The 26443-nt window shown below is 37.7% G+C and overlaps 1 protein-coding gene and 1 long non-coding RNA gene across 2 annotated transcripts in view; both read right to left on the reverse strand.

Moving 5' to 3' along the window:
• GRV2 (DNAJ heat shock N-terminal domain-containing protein) overlaps positions 1–26443 on the reverse strand; it is a 247129-nt gene that overhangs the window by 110149 nt on the left and 110537 nt on the right. The window contains exon 12 of the mRNA XM_090017668.1: positions 2331–2723. Coding sequence (XP_089873794.1) covers positions 2331–2723 — 393 coding nt within the window. The remainder of the gene's footprint in view (positions 1–2330; positions 2724–26443) is intronic.
• On the reverse strand, positions 24403–25505 carry LOC149828649 (uncharacterized). Its single transcript, XR_016434313.1, has 2 exons — positions 25461–25505; positions 24403–25182 (listed from the first exon to the last, which is right to left on the reverse strand). It is a non-coding gene; the product is annotated as an uncharacterized LOC149828649 (long non-coding RNA).

A 26443-nucleotide genomic window follows, 5' to 3' on the forward strand; every position in this document is an offset into this window, starting at 1 on the left:
ATGTTGATGCTATGTACAACCACATTCATGTGTCTTGCCGCTTACACATATTAATCAATATGCATATATGATTTTTAATCAGTAGCTTCACAAAGGTGGAATGGAAGAAGTAACTATAATTATATGCAACGACATGCACACTATACATCAATGCATATGCCCCTGAAAGACATCCCAAATGGCAACAAGGATCAATCTTGAGTTAGAGAAGCCTTAGGCCAAGGTTCTCACAAAGAATGACAACCTTTCTGGTCCATTGAGTTGACAATCTGGCATCCTCCCACAAATGCATTAAGTCTTGGGCCATGAGTAAGGCAGGTCTAAGCCTGAAGGTTTACCAAAGCACTTGTTACGAACTCCAATCTTGTTGGATGTCTAAGGGCACTTACCAAGATTGGTATGGATATTCTACTGAGATCCACATCCATTGGAGGGAAACTGTTCATGGGTTATTCCTTTGTTGTAATGTAAATAGTATCCATTGTAATAGTTTCTTAGAGAAGCCACATCCATTGTAAAACCCATGTAAGGGACTAGCTTTTTAGGGAAGCTATGTATTAGGGATAGATTCTTGAGGAAGAGATGGACATATAATGGATGCATTGCACCCAGGGGAGGAAACCTTGTAAGGGGAGATGAACCCAAATGGGTTCAATGCACCTAGCAGAAGGGAAACTTCTAGGAGAAGCCATTGAGTTTACTTGATGAAGCTACCTACGATCATAAATAGGAAGCAAAGAATGTAGTTCTCATTCTTGATCAATATAATTCTTGAGAATTCCCTTTACGGAGAGACTCTTGGAGACATCCCTTCTTCAAACTATGGTTAGACTCAGCTAAGTTTTCTAGTTGTTAGAGTTGGCTCATAAGCCAGCATTTTACTAGTGAGATTCCTTAAGCACTTACACTCATTTCAGAGAAATTTTAAAGCATAATCTAGCCATTCCCACATCTTTATCTACTTAAAACCTACTTATCATAGCCTCCCTACACAATGTATCTCTCTACACCAAAACTGTCCCCAATTTCCCACTCAGATCCCTGACACCTTCACTATGACTTCGTTCTTCCCCTGCTTGATCATTTTCTCTTTATCAATTAAAGGCTTCATCTTTGAAGAGGCACCTGGATACTTAATAGACTGCATATCATATCCCATATTCTCTCTTTGGCAACAAATCTGTGTGCCTCTTACTGCTATATATCATATGATATGGTTTTTTATTGAAGCAACTATGGATCATATGATTTTCACTGCATCTTATTTGATGTATTTCCTTCAAGACTCTTTAATTGAGTACACACCCAGTTTGGGGGGGTTAATGTTCCCATGCCTCCAAAACAAACCTTGCCTCAACCTGCAGAAAGATCCATCTATAAACATAAATTTTTTTATATCTGACATTCTTCCACATCTAGCCTTTATCTGCATCTGCATGACAAACATCAACAAATAAAATGGTGCAATATGGATTTAAACAAGCCTCTTAGGACCACTTTAAATAGTTCCTCCAGGAGTGGAGTTGTCATTTTGCATTTCGTTTGTCATGGTCTACATTGGATTGATTGGTATTCTTCTTCACAACAGTGACATTGCCATTTAGATGCACCAATTTGCATCACATAAGTAATGTGCTTATTCATCATCAATTTCAGATAAAAGGATGCTAGCCCTCCAAAGTCACTCTTCAATGTTGCGGTTGATTCATTCCTGGAACATTCCTGTGCATGTCAAATAAGACCAAACATCAAATATAACCGCTCACTGTAGCATGATTTAACTTCAAATTCACCAATGAATTCTCATCTTATAATAACCCTAATTAATGATATTGTAAATGCATAAGTCGGCAACCAACATCTTTGCTGCATCCAAGTTAGAGAGGTTTCCTTGTAACTAAATTTGGTTTCCAAATCCTGAAGATGTCAACTGGTGATTGATTGATTTAATCAAACCACCAGTTTTTCAACAAGAAAATTGAATTTTTAGATTTTATGCCATTTTTGTTAAAAAAGAAAAGAAAATTAGGTTCTTGAGACCCATTTATCCTTTCTCAGGTGATGACCTGCTCGAAAATAACACTATCAAGTCAATCCAGATCTCAGTCTCCACCATCTATAACAAAAAATCAGTTCAACTTTCAGTAAGCCTTATAACTTCAATATTTTAAATATTTAATCCAAAAATCCATCTCTTTCACTCTAAAATGTATGCACCCATTTGCTCCCAAAGGAAAATCCTTCATAAAGTTAATAAATAGCAATTCTAAAATAAATATAACAGTTAATTATTCTGTGTCTCAAGTTTTACAAGTTTCAAAAGAACTCACCTGACGAATCAAATGCTCTGCCCGCATTTTATGTGTCCAAATAATCTCTGGAGTATCAGAATCAGATACCATTGCTGCTGCAAATGCTGCCGGTCCACTTCGTTCAAGAACATATAACAATGATTCTGGCAAAAGTCCGCCCAAAACACTCCGTTTTGCCAATGGTAGTGATGATGAAACTGCAGCCTCCTCACCACCATGGAAAGCTTGATGTACATGTGTAACAGAAAATAGGTGTGCAATTGAAAGGAGATTAGAACCAGGATATGCTAGAGCAAAATAAAAGGACCCGGTACTGTACAACCGAATCATTGCTTTAGGGTTCCGTGTCACTATGGCCTTAAGCAAAGCTGCTGCTCCATCAACAATACTCGGTTCACCAGTAAGCATCGACTGCAATATGAAAAAAAGTTAGACATCATGAGTTAAAAAGTCATTTTAGATTAAAAAAAAAATCCATAGAGTTCTACAAGAATACAAATGTACAGAAAAAGGAAAATAGAATAAACTAAAGAAAATAACTTGAATGCTCATCTAGGAAAACTGAACTAGTCCCAAGGCTAATGACAATAGCAACTCAACAGTCGACCGAAAGACACATGCACTTCCTGGATTCCATCCAGTCAGTAGCAGCAACAACTACAACAAAATTGTACAGTGCACATCATAATCACCGATGTCGCTGATATTTGAAAATATCGCAGAGACATTATTGGTATTTCAATCAGTGGATATTTTCCCAAGAATTTCAAAAAACATCTTTTTTTTATATGTTTTACCTTTTGTTTATTTTATATTTTGATAACTTCTCTAATTCTTTCTTTATATTTTTGCAAGAAAAATACTATAAAATCTATTATTTCTTAACTTTCGATATTTTCCTGAGACTTTTCTGAGAAAAACAACTTTTTGGCAAAAAAAGAAACTCCCAAGAAAAACATTGCATAGAAATGGACAAGAATGATACAGGTGACTATGATGCACGGACATTAGTATTAGGAAAATCAGACTGCCTCAGCCTGCCCCCAGCTCCTTATGTTCTCGTCTTGATATATTAGCTTGGGATCACTGTTTCACCCTTTTGAAATGTATATGAACAAAATGACCATGTTTGAGAACTAAACAATATTTGTTTCTCACATCAAAATCAAATTAAAGTGGAGCAATTATTTCAATTCATTAATGGCCTCATACCGGAGTTTGATCAAGTTAAATCATAGTTGCTTCATAGAGGCGGCATTCCGACCATTGATGCAACCTTAGAGGAGTTAACCATGGAAGAAAATAGGTTGAAAAACTTTGGACAATCCAAGAGAGGAGGAAAATGTAAAACCCTTGTTTTCCGAAAAAAGTTTGGAGCCGGGTCAGACTCAGATCCGTCCCGGACCCGCTAGGGTTATCGGGGGTGAGGGTTTCTTTTAAACCCTCTTCTCCCCCTGTGCGCCGCACTTCCCCTCTGCGTCTGCGTTTCCCTCTCCACGCGGCGAAACAGGAAACCCTTCGGGGTTTCCCGTTTGGGCTCCTCCCTGATCCCCATTAAAGGCACGTCCAGGGGAGGGAGGGCTTCCATTGCCTGTGCCTCCCTCCTCCTCTCTCTCTCTCTCGCTCCCGGCATGCGACCGAACCCTAGCGCCGAAGACCTCGCATCCGCCGCCTCCTCCCTCTTGTTCCGATCATCGTTGCCATCGTCGGCGACCTCGAAGGTATGCACCCTCCTCCCTTCTCTCTTTGTGTGCCGGGAGGCCGACAGGAGGCCGCCGGCTCCCTGTTGTGCCTCCCCTCTCCCTCTGTGTGTCGGGAGGACGACAGGAAGCCGACGACCCCCTGTCGCACCTCCCCCCTCTCTCTGCGTTTGCCGGGAGCCCGACAGGAGGCCGACAGCCCCCTACCGCCCCTCCCCATCTCTCTCTCCCTTTCTGTTGCTGGCAGGCAGGGGCGATGGCCCTACCGCCCTTCTGTTTTCGGTAGGCAGGGGCTCACCCCCTGCCGCCTTTCGATTTTCAGTAGGCAGGGGCTTGTCCCCTGCCACCTTCGATTTCCGGCAGGCAAGGGTGACGCCCCTGCTGCCTCTCAGTTCTCGACAGGCAGGGCTTCACCCCATGCTGCCTCTTAGTTCTCGGCAGGCAGAGGCTCGCCCCCTGTCGCTTCTGTAATTTCAGCAGGCAGGGGCACGCCCCTGCCGGCTCCCTTTTCTGGCCGACAGACAGGGGCGATGCCCCTGCCTGATCCCCCTTTTCGATAAAACCAACGAGGGCTTTGCTTGTTTGGTAGGAGTTGTTAGTGCATGTCACGGTGTGTTGAGACATTGCAAGTTCAAAACCCAAAGTGGGTTGGTGTAGTGTGATGAAGCTTAGGCTGCTAGGCAGGCAGTCTATGTTCAAATCTCATTGGCATCATCTCTTGTGAAAGCCAAAGCGTGGTGACTCCCTGGGAGGGAGGGTAAACCTATTGAAGAGACTGCCCCTGTTTGCGATAACAAAAGGTTGGCAGGGGACTTGGCCCCTGCTGCCTTCTATCTTCCCTGCGAATCGGCAAGGGCTGGGTCCCCTATCGTTCTTCGCCACCCTCTGTAGCTTCTGCAGGTGGGCAGGGGCCTCTGCCTCCCTTAATGAATGTCAGGTTGGGTCAGGCTCACAGACGAGTCCGCCCGCCCCTCCAGTTTTCTTTCAAATGGTTAATTGATTACCTTTTCGCAGCTGGCGCAACAGAGCACGCTCGCCCCCGCGTCGATTCAGAGGTACGGGTCTTCTCTTTTGAATATGAGTGAGAAATCGAATGTCGGTTCGATTCTATGCAAGATTTAGACGTAAAATCCATGGAAAATGAGTAGATCCGTATGTCTACTCTATAACACATGAGAGAGGATCTATGGAACTTCTTTCATGGGTTCGTTTTCAATTTCCCTCACCCTTTTTACAATAAATTTCTATGTATGTTTCTTTTATGTCAAAACAGAATTTATTTCATGATAAAATAGCTTGTGATTGTGGTTGGGTTATGGTATTACCGATTCCCATAGATGTGCCTTTGACTCCTTTCATTCTTACGAAAATAAAATTATGTGGCATGATGATAAAATCGATCCCCATGGATTAGTTCTTGATTCTCTTTACCTTTTCAAATATAAATCTGTATGTGTAGACATACATATATTCGTCTAGATGTAATATGCATATATTGAATGTATGAATTCATCTAAGTATAATATGCAAACATGCAAGTGGAATGCATATGTTACCTATAAGTCTTGTTGGAGTTGTGTGTATACCTGTACAAGCATATTAGTGTTAATCATGCCTAATGCATACACTTGAAGTCACGTATGCACCCAAGTGAATACGGGGTCCTTATAGCATGCATTTGTTTACTTATGAAAAAAAATTAATTTTCTTCCTTATGGACCCTATGCTGATATATAGATATATATATTTTGGCACGTTTGGACTGTGCAGCAGGGCCCAGCTGAGCAGTCTGCTAGAGTCTTAGGCTGCGGGTGTGGCCTGGTTTGGCCATACTTTGACAGTCCATAGGCCCAGCTGAATTCAATCAGCTCGCCTGGACTGTTAAGCCCTTGGGGCCCAGCCGAGTGGATCGGCTGGGCAGCCTTGTGGGTCTGTTTTGAAACCCTAGTCGACTAGGTTGGCTGGTTGCAAATTTCTTTAGAAAAAAAATACATATATCATTTGTATTGTGTGTTGCCCGTTGTAGATTCCAGATTTTTACCTGCTTATGATTAACACGTTTTGCGTGATCGATATTCTAAGGCAATGTTACTATATGGGTATTTTGTGAATATGTACCAGAATTGTTGGGTCATGCTGCATATATATAGTTACATAAGTAGTCACATATGTAAAAAGAGTTATGAATAAAGGCTTGGATGTGATGTATGTGAATTAAAAACATGAATTCGATATGAGTGAATGCATTAAATGAAAACATGCATTTGATATAGTTGCACATGAATTAAGTAAATACATGCTAATGAATATTTTTGTTTCATACGCATGATAAAGGTTTGCATATATGGATGTGCATTTAGAAAGCATGTGGTTTATTTCCTATATGACATGTTGGATATGGATGCATGCCTATTAACATGTTGTGGCAAAGTTTGTTTTGGTACAGGTGCATACATGATATGAATGTGTGTTGCCCTGAAATTCAATTTCTAGATCCGGCTTATGTTTATGTGTGTGGATGTTTACATATGTTATGAATGAACAGTTTCATGTGCCTACATTTATGGAATATGTTTAATTATTGTGCATTTATGAATTGGTTTCAAGTGCATGTGCATACATGAAATCGATGTGTGTTTGGCATGTACAATCTTGCATAAATGTTCTCATGTACTTATGAATCATGAATGAATACATGTGTGTTAAGTAATTTTATGAAAGTAATTTCACATGAAAGGTGAACACATGCATATGACTATGGTAGCTCATGCATATTGTTAAATTGGTATGAATGAATGTGCATTTGAAGTCATGTTGGTATCGTTGCATAAATTGCATATTGTTATGATTTTTGCATACGATGCATCGATGTTCGAAATGAATCATCATGGGCCTGATGGGCCTCGAGCCTTGGTTTGCTCATTTTAAATGCATCGCAAAAATCACATTCATTTTTATTGCACTATATTGCACTGTTCTATGTGTTTCCACGGGCGAGAGTCCCGTGATGGTTCTCGCAAGAGTAGATGCGAGGTTTTGCGTTTGCTTTTGCATGCTGATTTGCAAAACTCAATAATTCGCTTTTAATAAAAAGATAATGAATAAGAACACTGTAATATATGTTCTGAGTTTTTCATCAGAAGAATAAGAATCTTAGAGATTCGGTTTTGGGGGACCACGAGGATACAAAAAAAAGACAGTGTGCATTAATATTTACCCCTGAACCCAATATTGAGATTTTTTCTCCTGGTCGCGGTTTTAGGGAGAGTCCGTCACTTGACCTGGGGGTGGTATATTCGATACAGCTGTTGTTTTGGTATACTAAGAAAGTGGTACTTGTGGGCGTGGAGGGCCTCTGTTGTCTCCGACATTAGATGTGGAGGTCTAATGTTTCGAAGGTGATTCGGTCGATAGCTAAGTTTGGAACCTAGAAATAAAATACAAATTGTGTGTTAAGCTATCTTGAGAACCTAACTTGACCTCGGGGATTTTACCCGTTTGGTGTATCTGTGAGCAACGGTAATTAAAAAGAGAAACCTAAATTGTATGCATTAATAGGGACATACATATGAAAAAGGAAAACTTTAATGAAAGATAATAAAGTGTTCATGCATTGCACATAAATCATGCATATTCCTGCTATGCATCAGAATATGCATATTTTACTTGTTCCCTTAATTATTACATGTTGGTGGATGCATGATGTTTAAGTTCTAATGCTTGATAAAAGACTTGCTTATTTAAATTGTGATCCCTATTATTGATTGATGTTCTTTCATGCTTAATAAATGTTCTCTATTGTACGAATACTTAATTGAATTATTTAATTGTCATAACTGCATTCACCTGAATTATTGCATGAAAATGTATTTATGTTCTTTATGCTCATTTATTTCATTAGAGGGATTCGTACGCAGAATTCTTTGGATTTCTGACACCCACTATTTGTGGTCTTTCGCAGCCGCAGAAGACCAGTGAAGCGACTAGCTTCTGGTAGAGGTACGAGTGTCACACTTTTGCAGGACAGTTCATAGAGGGACAGCGTGGCTCGGTCTTTTTTTTATATACTTTTATATCATTAAAATAACTCAGATATGTCTTTTGCAATTATTGCTAGATGCACTTTCTTTCAGGATTAATAGATAATGAGTTGTTATGGTTTGAGATGATAAATGTAAACTCTATTGTAGTTGGTTGTTTTATCTAATTGGGAGTGGAACTGTAAAGGCCTCGGGTTTCTAGAAAAAATTCTGCAATGGTTTAAAAAAAAATTGCATTTTCAAGGGGTATGAGTTGGAGTCGTTACAGAAAATTCGTTCTAGTCGTTTCTAGGTCAGCCTCCAACAATAAAACTTACAAACCCCTCACTTCTTCGAACAAAGCAATCAATATGAGGGTAAAAAAAGAATTGTATGCCATCATTGCAATGAATCGGAGTATATTAATCCTTATTGACCCAAATTGAAGAAGAAAGCAAAGAAAGTAGCTACGGTTGGAACCTCTCAAGAGTCCGAGGTGAAAGTGGAGCAAATATGACTACTTATAACATGTAACTTGTAAAAGCACTCTAACCATTACTCAATGTATCTTAATCTCTCAACGGGGTAGCTATTTCATCTTCATCACCACCAAGTATGACTCATTGGCTGTTAAATTATGATGCATACATAGATTTTCTATCTAAATGTCATGATGATTCAAGAGTGTCCTTTTTTCAACCGTCCATCGGACTTGCCTCAAAATTAAAGGAATAGAAAATTTTTAAATACCAATGGTATTATGTGCCTCATATTAAATTTATTCCAAAATTAAACCTAAATCTAATTTTCATTTCATAAATAACCGACAATGATTGTAAGGTCACATTATCATAAATGGTTATTAGGCAAGGCCATAGAGAATGAGGCCTCTACATCATGGATTTTCTTCATTTACCAAAGAATATATTTTATTGTAATGTCCAAGAATTTGATACAAATTTATGGCACAAACGTCTAGGATATCCAAGTATGTCAAAGCTTCATCACTTTCCAAGTTTGGGAAAATTTTATAATGTTGAGGATTATATTAATTGTATTTTTGGTAAAATAAAAGTTTTACCTTTTGGACAGTGTAATATCATGTATTTTTTCATGATTTTTAATTTTGAAAAAAATATGAATTTTTAATTTAATATTTAATTAAAATGATAAAAATCCTGAAAAATATACAGAGTCTGGGCGTGGCCCAGAGCCCACTGACAAGACCTAGATAAGCCAATTATTATTTGAGAAATTTTTTGTTATTAACCTTTAAATTCAAGCAAAATTCAAGCAAAATTCGAAAGCAAAAATAAGGCATGTATACTGTCAGCTGCGTCTCGTAATTCTGAGCATGTTGGTGTCCAGTTTCTCTAAAATCGAGTTATGGTTGGGCCAAAAATTGTGTTTTTCAAAAATGAACATCTATTTTTGCCTTTTTTTGGATTGAATCGGACTGGATCTGCTCTGTTTGATCCAAGTTAATATGGATTTGGACCCAGTCTAGGACCCATATTAACTAGGATCTGGCCAGGTAGGATCTACATGGATTTTGGATATAGATTTGAATCTTGGATCTGGAACTAGATCCGAAATCCATATATGGCCAATTTAAAACTTTAAAATCAACTTAAAATTTAAATTGGGTAGGTAGAGTTTTACCTGAAGTAGAACTCTACTCCAAGGAGGCTTCTAGAGGGAGGGTGACACCCTCTAAAATATTCCCAAGATATTATATAATTAAATAATTAAATAAAAATAATTAATTAAAAACAGGTATTATCTAGAAGAGGTAGAGTTCTACTCTCTAATAGAGAGCTCTAGAGGGGACGTCACCCTCTAGATAAATCTTTATTAAAAAAATAAAAAGGAAATAAAATAAAAAGATAAGATATAAAAAGGGGTAGTCTCCCCCTCTCTCTAGAAAATTGTGTTTCTAGAGAGAGAGAGAAAGAGAGAGAAAACCCCAAACTCGTTGGGGAGAGAGAGAAGGAAAAAGTGGAAAAGAAAGAAAGAGAAGAGAGGAAAGAAAGGAAAAGGAGAAGAAGAAAAAAATTTGTTTCCACCCTGTATCCGCCGATTTCTTATCTTTTTTCTACGTTTCAATAAAGGTATGGGTTTCTCTCTAAGTTCGTATGGAAAGAAATACGTATAAACTAATTTTATGTGTAAGTTTCGATGGGAAAGGAAAATCTGATTTAAAAAAAATATATATATATATATAGGGTGGCGTTTTCAAGCATATATACATGTATGTAGTTATCTCGAGGTATCAATTTTCCTAAAATATTAACTTCTGAAAAATCATGGTTTTTGGTATTTATAGATATCGATTTTACTTGTTTTGATATGAGCATGCCATAGATTTTTCCCTGCTTAAGCATTTAGTCAATTTTTGTTGATTTTTGATATGCATAGATACATGTCGATTTCTTTTCAAGCATGCTCTCTCTCTCTCTCTCTCTCTCTCTCTATATATATATATATATATATATATATATGAAAACTTTTTAGGAAATCTATTGATCTATCAGTTCTGGTATGGGAGCAGGCTGATCAAGCCTGTCAATATGGTTTTGAGAGCAGTCTGATCAGACTGCCAATGTGTTTGCATGAGCAATCTGATCAGACTGCTAATCGGTGTATGTTGTGCAATTTGATCAGACTGTTGATGGGTGTAAGTTGTGCAATCTGATTAGACTACCAATGTGTGTGACCATGTGCAATCTTATCAGATTTGCACTATGTATTGTGTGTGCAGTCTTATCAGACTGGCCTAAATGTTGTGTGAGTTTAGTGTAATACCCGTAAAATTCAAGTGGTTTTATACATATTGGGCCTGAGATCCGTTACCTAGATCCAAAAGAAATATAGGTATGGGTATTAAAAATCACAATATTTAATAGATAAATAACTTAAATTATTTTAGAGAGTAATAATAAGTATAAAAATGGATTGTGTGGAGTTGGATCCACCGTTGGACCCAAACGGATCCAATATTTTGGATCCACCATCCCCTTCTAACCCGGATCCACGCTCATTATGGATTCAGCACTAAAGAGCCAACCTGGATCCACGCTAACAACGGATCCAGTGTCGCAGGGTTTGGACCCGGACCCGGCTGCGTTATATTAAACAAAATTCAAGAATCGTGCCTAGGGCACGATTCTTGCAAATCAAAAATTTTTGCAGATGGGTGTAACCGTCGGGGGTCGCCTCTCGTAAAAAGGGGGAGAGGACCTCACCCTTCTTCATCCTGCTCTCGCGCTCCCTCGCTTTTCCCCTCTGTCGATCGCCTCTCATCTCTCATCTCTTTTTTCCCTCTCTGGAGTTCTTGCGCACTCCGGCAGAGTTGTTGTTGTTGCCGCCATCGTCGGCGACCTCCTTCTCATAGCAAGCAAGGAACTGACACTCTCTCACTGCAGCCATCTCCTCCTTCAATCGCTGGAATAGGTAGGGTTTTTGTATGCTTTTCTTGTAGGTCTATCGTGGCTCGTGTGGGGTGTGGTATGTCGGAACCCCAAATCAGTTAATCCGCGTAGAGGGGGTGTCAGTGTCGGAAATCTCAGGTTACTGGGCTGGGAATTTCCGATGAACCCCTAATCCCGAAACCCCAAATCGTTGATTTGGGGGTTTCGGTATGTTTGCAATAAGGGGGTTTCTTGACTCTACGATTGGGTTTGCTCGAAAATCCCAAATCATCCAATTTGGGAAACTCAACTGCTACGACACCCTAGTGTAGATTTTGGGTTTTCCCTGTTAATGTTTATTCTCTGTTAAGAAACTGAGTTGTGGGATGTCCGGTTGCCGTGAAACCCTATTGGGCCGGTTGCTGGAAAACCCCAAAATAGTTTGTCTTGGGGATCTTGGTTGTCAAGAATGGGTGGTTCTATTACATGTTTGGATCTGAATCAATACTTTATGGTTCTGTTTTATCAGACCTGAATGGACGTTACCTTTTCTTTACTTTCCTCTCAAGTATCCCTTGTTTCTAAAGCTTTCCTTTATATTGTTATTTTTTTTGCATTAAAGGCATCTTCTCTGATATTCTTCATGGGTTACCAGATGTGAATCCCTTAATATCAAGGTGCTGACATCAGCATATTGTGGTTTCTTGATACCTAAGTTATTATAAACCAATGACTGTTAAACACGTTTTCTGAAATTAACTATGTTTGTAAACTGTCATCGAACTGAGTTATATATGTGCAGAAAGTCTATGACTATTAAAAACTATTTCTGGAAATAATTATGTTTGCAAAACTGTCATCAAATGATGTTTGTTTTTAAGAGCTGTCATATTGAATATTCAAGAGATGTCATATTGAATGTATTTTCAAGAACAGTCATATTGAATGTGTTTTAATACTTTCCAGTAGATTATTTCTTTTCAAGAACTATCTATGTTCATGATAATGTGTTGTTTGAAGCTGTCATGTTATGTTATATCAAAGTTTTTATTGGACAACGTTAGTTCGTCGAATCTGGTTTAATATTGACACTTGATTGGTAAAAAAGAAATTTTGTTTTGGCAACTTGATGCTGCCGGTTTCGTTATGCACACCAGCTGCTGTCAGCAGTCTGTTGCTGTGAAATTCTGCAGCAATTACATGCTGCTAACACCATGTCATCAGCCAACCCACAGCACGTTGTCACCAGCATGCTGCTGTACTGGTAGCGCAACAAATGACTGAGTTGCCGACTTACACTATGATTGCCAGATCTGATCCAGATTTGTCCAGGATTACCGTGTTAAGGCCAGCTGACAGTTAGCGGTTTGAAACCATGTTATACAATCTGGTTTCTTAGTCGGTGTATGGGCTGATCTTACTGGTTTATACATATGCTTTTTCCTTAAAAATGTTTAAGTCTGCTTACAGTGGGCATAGTGTTGTTTCAGACCAGACCTACGGAATAACCGGCACATGAGGTTCTAGTCAGGTCTGTTGATTTCCATGAGTTGATGGATCTGAACAGATCTGCCAATTTCTTCAACATGACAGATCCGGTCTAGATCTGCCAAGGCTGTAGGGGTTGTTGGATGTTTCCTTTTATCATATGCTTCAACTGCTTTTTGTCAGAAAATGTATGATTAGAATTGCTTGTATGCATCATGTTAATTGTGTTTGAGGAATGAGGTTGTTATATTGGTTCCAAACATATGATGGTGGACTTAATCTGAGGAATGGAGTTCTCCTTATGCTTTAGTTTGGATTTAGCCTGATGGATATGAATGCATGTTTGTTAATATGTTATTGCAAAGTTTGTTTTAGTACAGGTGCATACATGATATGAATGTGTGCATCCCTGAAATTTCAATTTCTATATATGGGTTATGTTCATGTGGGTGGATGTTAACATATATTATGAATGAAAAGTTTCATGTGCCTACATTTATGGGACATGTTTGATTATCGTGCATTTATGAATCAGTTTCAAGTACATGTGCAAACATGATATGGATGTGTGTTTGGCATGTACAATCATGCATAGATGTTCTCATGTACTTATGAATTATGGATGAATGCATATGTGTTAAGTGATTAAGTGAAAGCACTCGCACATGGATGGTGAACACATGCATAAGACTGTGGTAGCTCATGCACATTGTTAAATTTGTTTGAATGGATGTGCATTTGGAAGCATGTTGACCTCATTGTATACATTGCAAGTTGTTATGGTTTTTGTGTATGATGCATCGATGGTATAAATGAATCATCACAGGCCTGAAGAGCCTTGAGCCTTGGTTTGCTATTTCTTAAATTGTTCAAATGCATCGCAAAAATCACATTTATACCATGGTTTTAATTGTGTTGTTCATAATGCTACTATTGTTCATCCATGTTAGGTTGACATAGGTGGTCATATACGAAATTTATAAGTTTTGCTCAGTGATATGTACATGTGATTGATCTTGCTATGCAGTGATTCATTGTCCTGGTTATGTCATCATTATTATGAGCATGTGTTGTCATTTAACTGCCAAGTTATTGATATTATGCAATTAATGTAAGCATGTACACTAGATAAAAATGCGTAATCTATGTGTACATGCACACACTCGAAGAAGATATGCATTGGTGGATACACATATGTGATGGAGGTAACACACATAGTGAGAATGCATATGATTGAAACATGACATGCTTATAATTGGGTTTATGTTTGCATGAGTGCACATGCTTTTGGCACTTTGGCCTAGTGTTATGAATGAAACACTACTTTGGTTTGGTTACGTGATGCATCGATGGCCTAAATGGACCATCATCGGCCTGGAGAGTCGTGGGTTGATTCTTTTTCATATATGTTTTGATTGCATCACTTAAACCACACAAGTTGGTATGGCACACTATTACACTATTCTAGTTGTCCTCACGGGCTTGAGTCCCATAAGGGGTCCCTGTAAGGGAGGATGCAGGTGTTCACTTTACTTTTGCATAAGGTGTTGCAAACTTAAATAATTGACTTTAATAAAAATATAAGAAATAAGAACTGTGTAATATATTTTTTAAGGTCTTCCATCTGGAGAATAGAGATCTTAGAGATCCGGTCTTGAGGAGACTATGAGGATACAAAAACTCTGTATGCTAAAATTTTGTCCCCTAAACCCGATATTGAGGTTTCTTCTCATGGCCAGGGTTTTAAGGAGAGTCTGTCACTTTACTTGGGGGTGGTGTGTATGACACAGTTGTTGTTTTTTGTACCAAAGAAGTAGCACTTGTGGGCGTGGGGTGTTCCTTGTGTTCCCGACATTAGATGTAGAGATCTAATGTTTTGAAGGTGATTCGGTCGAGGGCTAAGTTGGAACCCAGTAATAAATTACAAATTGTGTGTTAAGCTACCCTGAGAACCTCACTTGACCTTAGGGATTGTACTCGTTTGGTGTATCTGCGAGCAAAGAAAATTAAAAAGAGAAACTTAAATTATATGCATTTAATAGGGCATGCATATGGAAAGGAAAACTTTAATGAAAGATATTAAAGTGTTCATGCATTGCATATAAATCATGTATATTCATGTTATTCATTAGAACATGCATATATTATCTGTTCTCTTAATTATTATATGTGATGTGTAATTTCTAATGCATGTTAAATGCCTGTTCTACTTGAATTGTAATTCATAGTATTAATTAATGTTGTTTTATGCTTAATAGATGCACCATATTGTATGAATGCTTACCTGAATTATGTAATTGTCACAATTGCATTCTTCTGAATTATTGCATGAATTTATATCTGTGGTTTACGTACTAGTTAGCTTCTGATAAATTATTGATTGTCGTAGCGTAAATTTTTACTTATTCTTGTATATACTGAAAATCACACATAACACCCACATCACATACTAGATTTATGATATACCTGCATTAAAAGTTACAGATTTCCTACTTAGACAGTTGTAATCGAATTCCTATAAATTTAACATTTTTCAAGTAATGAATACAGTATATGAGCGGATGTGGGCTGAGGTTTCGATCGAGATTTTTGGATTTACTGTTCCAGGGATGGTTCAAGAAACTTTGATGTTAATTTTCATTGATATTGAAATGAAATAAATGATTTTTGTTTGCTCCCCACTGTAATGTTCCGAAATGCTTAACCTTCTAGTATGACTTGTTGTCGCTGTTTCAAAAAAAAAATCTAAAAATTTTGGGTTAAGATTTGGGGGGGTTATATATGGTCTTATCAGACCTGCAATAGGTTATTTTCTTGATGTTGTTATCAAACTTGCTTATATGTTATGTTTTATGTTGATCAGACTTGTGTATATATGTTAATTTGATGATTGTTATCAGATTTAACTATATATTATTTTTTATGACTATTATCATATTTAACTATATGTTATTTTGAATATTGTCATCAGATTCGACTATATGTTAATTTGATGATTGTTATCAAATTTAACAATTTATTGTTTTTAGGGCTATTACCAGATTTAACTATATATTATTTTGATGACTGTTATCAGATTCGACTATATAGTAATTTAATGACTGTTATCAGATTTAACTATATGTTGTTTTTTATGACTGATATCAGATTTAACTATATGCTATTTTGATAACTATTATCAGATTCGACTATATGTTATTTTGATGACTGTTATTAAATTCGACTATATGTTATTTGATGATTGTTATCAGATTTGACTATATGTTTTTTTTATGTTATCAGACTTTGACCAAATGTTATTTTGTTGATTGTTATCAGATTTGACTATATGTTACCCTTGATGACTGTTATGAGATTTACCTGTATGTTATTTTCGATGTTGTGATCAGATCTGCCACTGTGTGTAGGTGCAATCTGATCAGATCTGCCCCATGATGAGTGTGTGCAATCTGATCAGATTTGCCATTCTGCTTGGTGTGTGCAATCTGATCAGATTTGCCACTGTTTGTGTATGTGCAATCTGATCAGGTTTGCCACTGTTTGTGCAGGTGCAATCTGATCAAATTTGCCACGGTTTGGACATGTGCAATCTGATTAGACTACTGATGTGTATGCATGTGCAATATGATTAGATTGCCTATATGTGTGTGTCTGTGTATTCTAATCAGATTTGTCAATATCTTGTGCTTGTGCAGTCTTATCAGATTTGCCATTATTTGTTCATGTACAATCTGATTAGATTGAATACGGTTTAAGCATAAGCAATCTGATCAAGTCGCCGATAGGCTGAGGAGGTGCAGTCTGATCAAATTTGCCACTATTTGTGCACGCGCAATCTGATCATATTTGCCATGGTTTGTACATGTGCAATCTTATCAGACTGCCGATGTGTATGCATGTGCAATCTGATCAGACTGCCTATATGTGTGTGCATGTGCATTCTAATCAAATTTGCCAATGTCTTATGCTTGTAAAATCTGATCAGATTTGGCAGTTTGTCTATACATGTGCAATTTGATCAGACTGTTGATTGGTGTGTTGTGAGCAATCTGATCAAATTTGCCATTGTTAGTGCATGTGCAATCTGATCAAATTGAACGTGGTTTAAGAATGAGCAATATGATCAGACTGCGGATAGGCTGAGCAGGTGCAATCTGATCAGACTACCGATATGTTGGGTGTTTGCAATCAGATTAGATTGGCAGTGTGTTGGGTGTTAAATATGAACAGGTTTACTGTGTTCAGTATGTATTTGTTTACATATTTGATTGGTTATATATGTTTATGCATTTGAATACCATGTTGCAAATGTATATATCATATGCATGAAATTTGAAGTTTATTTTAATGTTTGCATATATATGATCATATGCATATTTGGGTGTTTATGCATGAAATTAATCATGATAATGTGTGTTGCAAGCATCCGATCGCATGCATATGTGTTTGGCTTTACGTGCATTCATTGTGTGTTTGAATGTGCATTGTGAACATGTTTTGAAAAAGGTATGTTGCATGTTTATTAAAATTTTGCAAAATATGCATAAATCACTTTTGAGATGCTTTGGTGGTCAGATGTGAACCATTGCGGGCGGTGTAAGGCCAGGAGTAGGTATCGCTCATCTTGTTGTTGATTTTGTTTATGCATTGCAAATATATTTCTAAAAATTATTGGTTTTTCAAAATTAATTGCACTGTCAAAATATGGCGAGCTAGGACCTGAGTGTGGTTTTGCATGTTGATTTGCAAAATGATTCTTGTGTAAAGTACTTGAAATTGTTTAAAGAAGTAAAAGAAACCAAACTGTGTAAATAATCTCTTCCTTGATGTCCCTTCGATAGTGTGAGAATCTTGGACAATGAGGATACTAAAACTCTGTGTGTGATGGTTCCCCTGAACCCGATATGGTGGTTCACCTCTCGGCCACGGTTTTAGGGAGATTCAGTCATTTTCCTGGGAGTGGTGTTGTTGACTCAACTGTAGTTATTGGTATACCAAGAAAGTGGCGTAAGTAGATGTTGATTTTCCTGATGTCTCGACATTAGATGTTGATTTCTAATATTCTGATAGATGGTGTTGATTCCTGATATCGATCGAGGAACAAGTGTAGAACCCACTAATAAAATACAAATTATGTGTTAAACTACAAGAGGGAACCTAACTTGGACTTCGAGAATTTGTGTTCATTTTGAATATCTGCAAGTTTAATGAAAAGTGAAAACTAAAATTGTGTGCATTTAATAAGGACATGCATGCAACAACTCTGATAAATAATTTAATAAGTTATTCATGTATATGCATTGAATCATGCATCTTTATTGTTCAGCATTAGTTCATGCATTCATGCTTATTCTGTTTCACATGATCGCATGATAATTATTATTGCACGATATTTGTTTAAATGCTTGAATAGTAAGTTGATTCTGGTAAATTGTTATTGTGATATTCCTCTAAATTTATGCATGAATTTGGTTTATTTTATTTCCTTACTTTTTGAAGTTTTAGAAGAATTCATGCAAAGAACTTTGGTTCTTACCCGTTTTCATTAAATTGTTTTATAGGTCCGGATGCTTCAGTGATATCTTGACTGGCTGACTGGAGACTACGAGCCTTATGTGACTAGTTCTGAGTTCTCGGATTGAGTGGCTCCTATGTGATAGACGATTTTTGTTTTGAGTCTATTTGACATTTATTTATTGATTAATAAAGTTTGATTCAATGCATAGTCTCTTTGTAGTTTGGTATATTAAATTTGTGAGACCACGGATCCTTGAGTTTGTTTCCGCAATTGTTTAAAAAAAAACACTATTTGAACGAGGATTAGTTGGGGTCGTTACATAAAGAACATTTATGTCTACTAAACCTCTCGAATTGATACATTCAAGTGTCTAGGATCTCGTGTCAATAGCATCTAAAGGTGGCTATGCTTATTATGTTATCTTTGTGGATGATTTTACAAGATATACTTGGATTTACTTTTTTAAGCATAAATTTGAAGTTTAAATAGTTTCAAAACCATCCATAATCTTCTAAAGACTAGGTTTGAAAACAATATATGTTTCTTCATCTCAAATTCAGGAGGAGAATTTTTATCACATGAGCTTAAAAGCTATTTGGACTTGAATGGGATTGTTCATTAAAGAACTTGCCCATATACAACAACAACAACAACTACGCCTTCATCCCAAAACAATTGGGGTCAGCGATATGAACCAAAAAAGAAATTCATTTAGGGTCTTCCACATGAATCCTTTTCCTCCAATCATTTCTATCCAATGCCATGTCCTCGGTGAGGTTCAAAGCATTCATATCCTTTCCTATCATCTCCATCCAAGTCTTCCTAGGCCTACCCCGACCTCTTTTAACTAATATATTTTCCCATTTCTCCAACCTTCTAACCGGAGCATCATTAGGCCTTCGCCGAATATGTCCAAACCACCGTAAACGATTCTCTCGCATCTTATTCTCAATGGGTGCAACACCTACCTTCTTACGTATCTTCTCGTTCCGAATCTTATCTTTTATAGTATTTCCACACATCCATCTAAGCATCCGCATCTCAGCTACACTCATTTTTTGAATATGATGTCTCTTGGCAGCCCAACATTCCGTACCATATAGTAAAGCGGGTCTAATAGTCGTCCTATAAAACTTTCCCTTCAATCGCAATGGCATTCTACGATCGCACAGCACTCCAGTTGCACTTTTCCATTTCATCCACCCAACCTTTATCCTATGATTTACATCTCCATCAATTTCTCCATACTTTTGAATGATGGATCCCAAATATTTGAAATAATCATTCACCGGTATTTCTTGCTCACCAAGCTTCACTACACTCCCATCACTACTTCGTTGCTTACTAAACCGACATTCCATATATTCAGTCTTACTCTTACTCAACTTAAAACCTCTTGCTTCCAATGTCTGTCTCCATAATTCTAACTTAGCATTAACCCCAGCTCTAGACTCATCAATCAAAACAATATCATCAGCAAACAACATACACCACGGTACATTTTCTTGAATTGATCTCGTAAGCTCATCCATCACTATCGCAAATAGGAAAGGGCTTAAAGCAGATCCTTGATGTAACCCAACCGTTATTGGAAAATTGGTTGTCACCCCTCCACAAGTGCGGACATTGGTTACTACTCCTTCATACATATCTTTAATTATTCTAATGTACTTGAGAGAAACACCTTTCTTTATCATTGTCCACCAAAGAACGTCCCTAGGTACTCTATCGTATGCCTTCTCTAAATCAATAAAAACCATATGCAAATCTTTGTTCCTCTCTCTATATCTTTCACTAAGTTGTCTAAGAAGATGTATAGCTTCCATAGTTGATCTTCCATGCATAAAACCAAATTGATTCTCCGATATCATGACAACCTTCGTCAACCTAGACTCAATCACCCTCTCCCAAAGTTTCATAGTCTGACTCATGAGTTTTATACCACGATAGTTTGTGCAATCTTGTATATCACCCTTATTCTTATATAAAGGCACCAAAGTACTTTTCCTCCACTCATTAGGCATCTTATTTGTTCGCCAAATCAAGTTAAAAAGATTTGTCAACCATTCTAAACCTTTCTCTCTCAAGCATTTCCAAGCCTCGATAGGTATACCATCCGGGCCAACTGTCCTTCTTGATTTCATTTTCTTCAAAGCCTCTGTAATTTCTTTCTTTTGAATCTTGCGCATGAAGTCACGATTAATCTCATGAAAAGGAATGGATAAGTCTCCAAGATCTTGAGCATGACTATCATTAAATAGCTTATCAAAATAATCTTTCCATCTCTCCTTAATCTCCTCATCTTTGACTAAAACCCTTTGCGTTTCATCTTTGATACATCTAACCATACCCAAATCCTTCGATTTCCTATCTCTTATCTTTGCAAGCCTATAAATATCCTTCTCGCCTTCTTTGGTATCCAACTTGTCATAAACCTCCTTATATACCTTAGCCCTCGCGTTTCGAACATAAAGAACTTGCCCATATACGCACTAATAAAATGGACTTGTTGAATGAAAACATAGACATATTATTAAAACCACAAGGACATTACTCATTTCAAAAATGTTGCAAAAATCTTTTGGGTCAAAGTTGCATTGACCATTGTTTATCTTATTAAAAGAATGTCCTTAACTTCTCTAAAAAATATTTCACCTATTGAAAATCTCTTCAAAATAACTTTAAATTATCAGAAATTTGTAACTTTTGGTTGTAAATGCTTGTTTTGTATGAAAAAAATGGCATACTCTCTCTCAAAGTTATACCTTGTGCTTTTTTGGGTTACGTTGATTGATCCCATAACTAAAAAGATATGTTTCTAGAAATATGACCTTCGTTGGAAAGAAACCTTGATGAATGCAATGATATTAATAATGTTAATGATTCTCTTAATGTCAATAATGATGAAGTTGATGTTGAAGAATCTCAAGATACTTGTTTGCAATATTCTAGATGTAGATCTGAGAGACCTCTATGTGCCTTATTAAAATATATGGATAATCAACTTAGGAAGTCTACTAGTGTTAGGCACTACTAGGAACACCAAGCCTCGTAAGAAATTTGTTTCCTATGAGTTTTTTTTTACCAAAATAAAAGCTTGCTTTGCTTTGATACACTCTTTGATACAGCCCAACAATACTTTCAAGCAAAAGAATACCCGAAATGGATAGACGTCATGAAAACTGAATTAGATAGAGTTAGAAAAGGCCAAGCCATGGAAAATCCAAGACTTACCTCTAAGAAAGAAACCTAAAGGATGTAGGTGGGTGCATTAAGTTAAAACTAAGTGTGATAAAACCATTTGAGAGATATCAAACTAGATTAGTGACTAAAGGATACCCTCGAGAATATGAAATAGATTATAAAAAAACATTTTCCCTAATAGCTCGTATGACTACCATTAGAACCTTAATAGCCATAATCTCAATTAAATTTAGTCAATTTACCAAATGGATGTTAAAAATGCATTTCTAAATAGAGATATAAATGAAAAGGTTTACATAGAGACTCCACTAGGTTTAAATATTTTCAATGGTTGCATTCTTCATTTAGATAAAGCATTATATGGTTTAAAACAAGCTCCAAAAGTCTAGTATGATAAATTTAGTGGTTTAATGATTAAGCTTGGATTTAAATCCTATTTTAGTGACAACTTTGTTTGTTAATTGTAGAAGATGAACCGAACCTGAGAGAGAGAGAGAGAGACGGCTGAACATGAAAACAGAAAACTTAATCCATCATTAGGGCTTCTTTCTATATTAAATAGAGAGAGGCAAAACACAGAAATTACATCTAAGACCTTATGAAAAAAGTATTTCAGAAAACCTCTAATAAAGAACAACTTAACCTAAAAACCACCTATTCTCAACACTCCCCCTCAAGCTGGAGCATAGATATCTATCATGCTCAGCTTGTCACAGCATCTGGAGAAATTAGGCCTAGCAAGAGGCTTTGTAAACATATCTGCAACTTGGTCTTCAGACTTTAGGTATTTTGTAGTGATATGACCAGTTTGAATCATATCTCTTACATAGTGACAATCAACCTCAATGTGCTTTGTTCTCTCATGAAAGACAGGATTGTTTGCTATATATGTTGCCGCTTTGTTATCACACATCATGGTCATTGGAGAGGAAACCTTCACCTGGAGATCATTAAGAACAGTGCGAACCCATATCAATTCAGCAGTTGTTTGGGCCATAGCCCGATATTCTGATTCTGCACTCGACCTGGAAACCACATTTTGTTTCTTACTTCTCCATGAAATCAAGTTGTCTCCCAGAAACACACAGAATCCTGTGGTAGATTTTCTATCCACTACAGATCTTGCATAGTCAGTATCAGAATAGGCCACTATCTCCAGAGTTCCACCTTTCCTGAACAATAACCCCTTTCCAGGAGAAGATTTTAGATATCTGAGAATCATTATGGCTGCATTCCAGTGTACCTCAGTTGGTTTGTCCATAAACTGGCTAACTTTGCTTACTGCTAAAGCAATATCTGGTCTGGTCACAGTTACATATAGTAACTTCCCTACTAGGGAGCGATAGCGTTTGCTATCAACAGGTTTTGACCCTTCTTCAACCAACTGAACTTTATGGTCCATGGGAATATTTGCTGGTTTAGCTTCCAACATGCCTGTTTCCTTTAATAAGTCAAGAACATACTTCCGTTGAGACAGAACCATCCCTTCACGGCTTCTAGCAACTTCTATACCTAGAAAATACCTGAGTCAACCAAGGTCTTTTGTAACAAAGTGTTTGTGAATATGAGCTTTTGTGGCTTCAATAGCTTTCACATCATCTCCTGTAAAAATGATGTCATCCACATATACTACCATAACAACTATGCCAGAGCTAGTTTTCTTTATAAAAAGAGTATGATCTGCTGCTGATCTGTTAAAACCAAAGCTTGACATCACTTCAAACAACTTTTGAAACCATGCACGAGGACTTTGTTTCAAGCCATAAATCGCCTTTCTCAATCTGCACACCTTATGACACTCCCCCTCAACCTCAAAACCTGGAGGTTGTTGCATGTAAACGGTCTCAGAGAGATCCCCATAAAGAAATGCATTTTTCACATCTAATTGACACAAGTTCCAGCCATGCTGAACAGCTACTGAGAGAACAAGACGGATGGTACCCATCCGTGCAACAGGAGAAAACGTTTCAAAGAAGTCAATTCCATATGTCTGGGTATATCCTTTCGCGACTAATCTGGCCTTGTACCTTTCAATAGAACCATCAGATTTGTACTTTATTGTATATACCCATTTACAACCAACAATGTCAGCATCTGCTGGGGAATCAACTAGATCCCAGGTATGCTGAGATACCAAAGCTGTCATTTCTTCTTGCATAGCCATCTTCCAGCGATTATCAAGTGCTGCCTGCTGATAGTTCAGAGGAATGGTTTCAGCAGACAAGGCTGAAATAAAAGACTTCATCTTATGTCCAATTCTGGCATGGGAGACAAAATGAGCTATGGGATATAAGGTGCATTGTCTTGTCCCTTTTCGTAGAGCAATAGGCCTTTTATCATCATCCTGAAGAACACTATTGTCAGTAGAACTTACCTCAGGAGAAGAAGCAGATGAAGGCTCTTGCGGAAGTGGAGCTCTACGCACATATACCAATGGAGGATTATTAAATCTGGAAGAGGATGAAGTTTGGTTCGGTAAGGAGGGCACATATTCCAAAGGAAAAGGAGGTATAGGTAATGGAAAAGACTCAGCTGGATCAACCTGCAGCGGAGAACCGGAACTAGAGTAATATGGAGAGGATTCCAGGAAAGATACGTCCGCACTGACATACTCTCGGCAAGAAATAGGATCATAACATCGATAGCCCTTCTGATTTTTCGGATATCCAATAAATATGCATTTTGTAGATTGAGCTGCTAATTTATCACGGTCAGGGCCGAGTTTATGAACAAAACAGACACATCCAAATATTTTTGGTGAGAAAGAAAAAAGTGGGGCATTAGGTTTTAGGATATGTAATGGAATTTGATCACCCACAGAAGACGAAGGCATGCGGTTGATCAGATAGCAAGCAGTGGTAATCGCATCACCCCAGTATGACGCAGGAACATTGGATTGAATCATAATGGTCCTTGCAACATCAAGGAGGTGCCGATGTTTTCGCTCAGCCACCCCATTTTGTTGAGATGAATAGGCACAGGAAGTTTGGGGTTGGATGCCATGATCTTGGTAGAATTGTAACAGATCTTTTGATTTAAACTCAAGAGCATTATCAGTGCGAACAATCCTGACAATAGATTCAAACTGAGTTTTTATTTCAAGAATTAGGGATTTGATAAGACTTGAAACTTCAGATCGTTCTTTTATTAAAAATACCCATGATAACTTAGAGAAATCATCAACAATAACAAGATAATACCGACACTGAGTCCTAGTAGGAATCTTACTAGGACCCCATACGCATGAAGAAGTTCAAAAACTTTATTACTAGACTGACTCTGACTCAAAGGGAACGAACTTCGATGATGCTTGCCCAACTGACATGCTTCACACTGAAATGATGTGGTGGAAGGAATCTGAGGAAAGACCGACCGAAGCTTTGACAATGAAGGATGACAAAGACGACGATGCCACTGAACAGGGCTGAATGAATGGTCCACTGCAGCATGAACAGAACCCATTGGATGATGTAGGTAGTAAATTCCATTTTCTTCATAGCCTCCACCAATCTTCTTCCCCGTCAGCAAATCCTGAAAATGACAACCCATTGGATCAAATATTACTCTACAATTTTGTTCTTTTATAAGGCAACTAACAGAAAGTAAACTTTGAGGAAAGTTTGGAGCATGAAGAGCATTTTTCAACTGTAATGAGGAGGATATAGAAATATTTCCCTGACCAACAACCGGGGAGGAGCTCCCATCGGCTAATGAGACTCCAAGTTGAGCCTTAATGACCTTTAGATCTGAAAAAACACGAGAATTTCCACACAAATGTCTGGATGCACCAGAGTCAATAACCCACTTACTATCATTCGGATGGAGATGATTCCCGGTTGAATAGGCAATACCAGCTACAGGAGAAATGGAACTCAAAGGTCGGAGAGCAATCAACTCATCATATTCCGCACGACTAAGGGTGATACTACTTTCATTTGCAGTGATATTCTCTTGTGCATTAGTTGCCTCAATAGTAGTAACATGAGCTTTAGGATTATGACTTTGATGCAGAAGAGATTGGCCGACCATGCTTATCCCAACAACGATCTTCTAAATGTCCAGATTTTCCACAGAATGTACATTGAAGCTTTCATCTGCCTCCCATACCACGTCCACGTCCTTATCCTCTGATATTCTGAATATTTCCACGGCCATAACTAGATGGGGCAACATGAGCAGATGTCTGAGTCACAGGCTGAGATTGTGGCAGAGATATCGCAAGTCTACTCAGACGATTGTAAGCGTCAGCAAGAGTGGGAACATCTGAACCAGTCAACATTTGAACTTTTGCAACAGAAAAATCTGAAGAGAGACCTATAAGAAAACGAGCAACCATGGTTTGTTCTTGATGATCCTTTTGCTTCAAGCAACACAGAGGCCGGTGAGCATTAAGTCTTTCAAACGCAGCTTTGACAGAGGCATAGTACTGGGCCAAGGTCTGATCTCCCTGTTGCAAGTTATATATTTCCTGTTCGACTTGTAGGACACGACTCACATTCGTTTCTTGTGAGTATGTATCACGAAGATTGTCTCACATTAGTTTGGTTGTATTATAGTAGATCAATCTATCTGCAATATGGGGTTCGACACTGTTCATGATCCATGACATAACTATGTCATTATCTTCATCCCAAGTAACATATTTTCCCAATTTCTCAATGGGTTCGCCTTCCAACAAAATATGTTTTTGACGATGTCCAGATACCGACATCATAAAAGTTCTGGACCACCTGGCATAGTTGGTTTCATTCAACCTAACAGAAGAGCCATACGAGAAGGGGTTGGCAAACGC

Source organism: Nuphar pumila, chromosome 9, assembly GCF_984573655.1.
Source record: "Nuphar pumila chromosome 9, dmNupPumi1.hap1.1, whole genome shotgun sequence".
Classification (NCBI taxonomy): domain Eukaryota; kingdom Viridiplantae; phylum Streptophyta; class Magnoliopsida; order Nymphaeales; family Nymphaeaceae; genus Nuphar; species Nuphar pumila.